Raw genomic sequence first — 6,367 nt, 5'->3', positions numbered from 1 at the left:
CAGCGCCCTGCCACACCGATGAAGTAAGTGTCTCCTTTTGTCTCCTTTTGTCTCCTTTTGTCTCCTTTTTCTTCAATTAGTCTCTTTTATTGTTGTTATTCTCAATAAATATATATATAAATATATATATATATATATATATATATTTATATTTATATTTATATTTATGTTGCCTTTCTATGAATGATGCTGCTTTGTATGAATCCCTGCGGTATTATTATACTGCGTTGTCTTGGCTTAGTAAGATGTTTTTATTTTATATTCGTCTCTGTATTTTTATAATATTACCTCGCCTTTATTATATTATATTAGAGGTTATATTACTGCATTATGCAGCAGCCCACTTCTTTTTGTTTGTTTGCATGCGCTGCTGCTTCTCTCTTGGTGTCTCTTCTAGGCCCCTTTGTTCTTGCTGCTGCTGCTGCTGCTGCTGCTGCTGCTGCTGCTGCTGTTTGTCTCTTCCTTTCCCTCCGTGTCTCCTCTTCTTGTTTCTCTTCTTCTGGTTCGGGGCTGTCTCCTGTCTCCTTTTGGTTCATAGTGTCTCTCTTTAGGGATGCGTGCCGGTACACCTCAGGGGCAGATACTGCATATACTGCTGCTGCAGCTGCTGCTGCAGTTGCTTCTCTTTTTCTTGCTTGTGCGTATGCTGCTTGTGCTGATGTTGCTTCTTGCGGCTTCTGCTTCTGCTTCTGCTTCTGCTGCTGCTCCTGCTCCTGCTGCTGCTCCTGCTCCTTCTGCTGCTGCTGCTGTTGCCGCTGCCTGTGTTGCTGCTGCTGCTGCTGCTGCTGCTGCTGCAGTATACTCGCACCGGGAGAGACCCTGAAGGGGTTTTTCCGTGCATTTTAGGGCACGAGGCCTCTGGCATTGTTGAGGCGGTTGGAGACCAAGTAGAAACCTGTGAAGTAGGGGACCATGTTATCCTTTGTTATCAGGTAAACCCTAAACCCTAAACCCTAAACCCTAAACCCTAAGTAGGCTTTAAGCCCTTAGAGTTTGGAGCGAGAGTATCAGCGAATGAATGCCTTTATATTAATAAAAAGAAAGAAAAGAAGTAGAGAAGCAGACCATTTGTTGTTTTTGTTTGATTGCGATAATATATATAAGAATATATCTGCGGTGTACGTAGAGCTAAGGGGCTAAGTAAGGGTCAGTGCTGCGGTGTCTGTACACCTCAGGCCGAGTGCTTTGAGCTTGATAGGAAGAAGAGGAGTTGCTTAACATGCGAAGGATATGAACAAAACAAAACAAACCTATGCGGCAAGCTGAGGAGCTATACAGGCAGAGGAGTAATGAAGAGAGACGGAGACACCCGATTTATGCTGCTTGATGGACGCCCTGTCTTTCATTTTATGGGTGTCTCCGCGTAAGTAACTAAGGAGATATATAAAGAGAATGTTGCTTATCTCTCTGCTGTCTCCTTCCTTGCTCGCCTTACCTTTCGTTTCTGCATCATCTTCTTATATACGCCCTCTTTCTCTGCTTCAGCTGTCTCCTTTGGGGTGTCTCCTGTCTCCTTTTTTTGTGTCTCTTGTCTCCTTTTTTGTGTCTCTTGTCTCCTTTCATGCGTCGCTTGTCTCCTTTCATGCGTCGCTTGTCTCCCTTTATGTGTCTCTTCTCTCTTTTTGTGTGTCTCCTCGTCTCCTCTCTGGTGTCTCTTCAGGTTTGCGCAGTACACCGTAGTTCACCAGGAGTCTGTAGCCAGAATAGACCCCACAGCGCCCTTGGAGACAGTACGAGCAGCAAGCCCCGCTGCAGCTGTCTCTGCATGCATGCGCTGTCTCTGCATGCATGCGCTGGCTGCCTCCGTTGCAGTTTCTGCTGCTGCTGCTGCTGCTGCTGCTGCTGCGCTGCTGCTAGGCTGCTTCTCTCTCTTCTCTCTTGCCCTTGTTCCATCTTGCAGCCCCATAGGCTGTACATGTGGCTCTTCAATCGCCTCCTCTAGTGTCTCCTCTGGTGTCTCCTCAGGTGTCTCCTCGGGTGTTCCCTCAGGTGTCTCCTCAAATGTCTCCTCGGGTGTCCCCTTAGGTGTCTCCTCAGGTGTCTCCTCAGGTCTCCTCAGGTGTCTGCGCATGTTTTGCTGCAGGTTTGTTTGCTGGGTTGTGGGGTCTCCACTGGCTTAGGGGCAGTTCTTAATACGGCGAAGGTGCAGAAAGGAGACACCGTAGCTGTCTTCGGGTCAGTCTGTCTCTGCCTCTCTCTCTCTCTCTCTTTCTGTCTCTGTCCCTCTCTCTCTTTGTCTCTGTCTCTGTCTCTTTGTCTCTGTCTCTGTCACTCCGTCTCTCTGTCTCTTTGTCTCTGGCTCTGTCTCTTTGTCTCTATGTCTGTGTCTCTTTGTCTCTGTCTCTGTCTCTCTGTCTCTGTTTGTGTGTCTCTGTCTCTGCTTCTGTCTCCGTCTCTTTATCTCCGTCTGTCCCTCCTTTTCTCTCTGTTTCTTTGTCTCTGTCTCCTTGTCTCTTTGTCTCCTTGTCTCCGTTTATGTGTATATTATATATATATATATATATTTATGTGTACATAAATATAATATATATATATATATGTACATATGTATTCATATATGCAAATATATATATATTTCTGCGTGTTGATATAGTATATATACCTATGAGTAATATATAAATATATATATAAATATATATATATAAATATATAAATATATATATAAATATATAAATATATATGCATGCGTGATTAAAAAAGAAAGAAGCAAACTTGTATTGTTTTTCAGGCTTGGGGCTGTGGGCTTGGCATGCATAGAGGGGAGTCTCCTTTCGGGGGCGTCTCAAATAATAGCAATAGATATAAACAGAGACAGAGGCGAAGAAGCGTTACGCTTCGGGGCTACTGATTATCTGTCTCCTCATGACTGTGAAGGGCTTCCGATTGCTGAATATATATTGCAGCACTTCAATGGTGAGGCAAACAACAAGAAGAGACAGAGAGATAGAGATAGAGATAGAGACAGAGAGAAAGAGACAGATATAAAGACAGAGACGGATATAAAGACAGAGACAGATGTAGTATAGAGATATATTATGCAGCACTTCAATGGTAAGAACAACCCAGTAGAGACAGAGAGATAGAAGCAGAGACAGAGATAGAGACAGAGACAGAGACAGAGACAGAGATAGAGACAGAGACAGAGACAGAGATAGAGATAGAGATAGAGATAGAGATAGAGATAGAGATAGAAACAGAGATAGAGACAGCGACAGACACGGAGACAGAGAGAGACAGAGAGAGAAGTAGAGACAGGATAGGGGTTAGGGTTTAGGTACAGAGGGAATCGTTACAATGAACAAACAGCAGCAAGAGACCCTTTGTCCCTGTCTCCTTCCTAATAGAGGAGACACCGCTGCGCCTTCTGTGTGCGGCATGGGAGCAGCGCAGCTCGGAGTTAGTTGTGTAGCTGCTCTTGCTGCTGCTGCTGCTCTTGCTGTTGCTGCTGTTGCTGCTGCTTCTGGTGCTGCTGGCACTCTTGTTGCTGTTGCTGTTGTTGTTGGTGGTGCTGTTGTTGTTGCTGCTGCTGCTGCAACTGCTTGTTTCTGGTGCTGTTGCTGTTGCTGCTGGATACGCTTCAAGAGCAACTACTGCTGCTCATGCTGCTGCTACTGCCACGACTGCTGCTGCTGCTAATGCTGCTGCTGCTAATGCTGCTGCTGCTGCTGCTGCTGCTGTGGGGTGTATAGGGGGAGTAGATTTTTCGTTTGACTGCACGGGTAATGTTGCAGTCATGCGCTCGGCTTTGGAGTGTACAAAGAAGGGCTGGGGTGTCTCCGTGGTGTTGGGGTAAGCAGTGTCTGCGCATTTATTTGTCTCCTTTTCTGTTGCTGTCTGCTCTCTACACTTGTCTTTGTCTCCGTATTTGTTTCTGTATCTGTCTCTGTCTGGCGCTGTCTCTGTCTCGGCTTCTCTCTGTCTCTGTCTCTGTCTCTCTCTTTAGCTCTGTCATATATATGTATATATATTATCTACAATATATATGCATACATATATGTATATACATATATATATGCTTGTCTTTAATACATATGTATATAATTTATCTGGTGTATATATATATATATACGCGTGTTTGTCTCCTGAATCAATATATATATGCATCTAATGTATATATATAATATAATTATATTTATCTACATATATATATATATAAATAAATATATATTTATATGTTTGTACGTATCTTATCAAAAGGGTTGCAGGACAAGGAGAAGAGATAAAGACGAGGCCTTTTAATTTGATTGTGGGGAGACAGTGGAAAGGCGCTGCATTTGGTGGTTGGAGACCCCGCAGAGATATACCTCAGCTAATAAACATGCATGCGTCTCATACTATTGAGTAAACAAACAGATCTAATAATTGTTTTATCTTTAAGCAATAAAACAATTAAATAGTTAAAAAATAAAATAATAAAGGAGGACAGTGATAAGGAAAGTAATAAAGTAATAAAGTAATAGGGTAATAAAGTAATAAAGTAATAAATTAATAAAAATAATAAAGCATTAAATTATTAAAAGTAGTAGCATAGAGAACTGAAGGAGTGGAGGCGAGATATGCATACACGCATACAGACAGAGAGAGATAAAGAGAGACAGACACAAAGAGAGAGAGAGAGAGACGGAGACAGCAATATGCAGAGACAGAGAGAGACAGAGAGAGAAAGAAACGGAGACAGAGACAGAAGGGAGACAGAAGAAGAAGACAGAGACAAGACAAGACAGAGACGGAGAGCGGCTTAGGCAGAGAGATAAAAGAGGCAGAGGGTGAAGGAGACAGAGACAAAGAAAGAGAGAGACAGAGACAGAAGGCTGCTTGTCTACCCATTTGCTGTTGTTATTGTGGTGTACGTACAGCTTAAACCGCTACATTACGCATCGCCTACCCCTCGAACGTATTGAAGAGGCCTTTGATTTATTAAGAAGGGGCAAATGCATTAGATGCGTCTTAACGATGCATCAGCAAGAAAAGGAGACAGCAGAGTAGTGGAGGAGACCCCTTTAATCTTCAGCTGTCTCCTCTCCATGGCACACGCGGTGTCTCCTCACCTCATTCAGGTGTCTCCTCACGTCATTGAGGTGTCTCCGCACGTCATTGCGGTGTCTCCTCACCTCAATGAGGTGTCTCCTCACCTCAATGAGGTGTCTCCTCACCTAATTCAGGTGTCACCTCACTCTGGTGTTTCCTTAAGTGTCTCTGTAGTTAGGTGTCTCTTTAGGAGTCTCCTTTAAAGCCAAAGAGACTCCTAAAGAGACACCTAGAGAGGAGACAGCTGCAGCTATAGGGGCCTAAGGGGCCCCTAAAGCTGCAGCTGTCTCCTCTCGGACTCTGTTTATTTTTTGTCTTGCCTCTCTGTCTCCTTTTGCTGTCTCTCTTGTGTCCCCCTTATCTGCTGGTTTATCTCTTCTTCTTGTTTCTTCGCTCTCTGTCTCTCTTATGCCTTCTCAGCTGTTTCTTATACTTCTCTCGGCATCTGTCTCTCTTCTGTCTCTGTTTCGGCTGTCTCTGTCTCTACCTGTCTCCTTTCTCTCTGCTATATCTGCCTCTCTTGTGTCTCTGTTATATCTGTCTCCTTTCTGTTTTATCTGTCTCCTTTCTGTTTTATCTGTCTCCTTTCTTTCTGTTTTATCTGTCTCTGTCTCTCTTCTGTCAGCCGCCCTCTGCCTCCTTTATGTGTTTAATATGTCTCCTTTCTGTCTCTTTCAGGTGTCTCTCTTCTGTCTGCTTTCCACTTATCTGTCTCCTTTGTGTCTCTTTTATCTACTTAAGCTGTCTCTGTCTGTATAGTTTGTTGTATCTGTATCTTTTACTCCTCTTCTCTGTCTCTTTATATTTATGTTTATCTGTCTCCTTCTCTTGGGTGTCTGTCTCTCTTCTTTTAATTCAAATAAGAAACAAATAGTTGCGGGATGCATGCAAAGAAGAAGAAATATGTTTATTTATATGTTTATTTAATAACAAAGATAGAGGAGACACCCCAAAGGGCCTCAGCCCCTACACCCGCCTCTACGCGCTGTATGTAGTAGAGGAGGCATATTATTAATATCTTTTATACGGAAGTTATATATATATGTATATATATATATATTATATATATATACATATACTTTTGAATATGAATAAATATCTATATATGTTCACCTATATATATATATATATATATGCATATATGCATATATGCATATATATAAATATGTATGTATATACATATGTATATACATATATATATGTATATATGTATATATATACGTCTTTATGCATGTATGTATGCATGCATGGAAATGGTCATCTTTAATATTATATAATGTATATGTATATATATATATATATATATATATATATATACATATATTCACACTGTATATGT

General features: G+C 42.1%; 1 protein-coding gene across 1 annotated transcript; it reads right to left on the bottom strand.

Annotated features, from left to right (window-relative positions):
- Window positions 1-547: 547 nt before the first annotated feature.
- Window positions 548-2,071, bottom strand: EAH_00033340 (hypothetical protein; the record flags this gene model as incomplete). Its single annotated transcript, XM_013395895.1, has 2 exons — window positions 548-920; window positions 1,686-2,071. 2 exons carry the CDS (start codon window positions 2,069-2,071, stop codon window positions 548-550), a joined length of 759 nt encoding a protein of 252 aa, XP_013251349.1.
- Window positions 2,072-6,367: the final 4,296 nt, after the last annotated feature.

Source organism: Eimeria acervulina, genomic scaffold (genome assembly GCF_000499425.1).
Source record: "Eimeria acervulina Houghton genomic scaffold, Eah_scaff331, whole genome shotgun sequence".
Classification (NCBI taxonomy): domain Eukaryota; phylum Apicomplexa; class Conoidasida; order Eucoccidiorida; family Eimeriidae; genus Eimeria; species Eimeria acervulina.
Note: the sequence above shows the minus strand (reverse complement) of the source record. Positions and strands in the feature narration are given on the sequence as shown.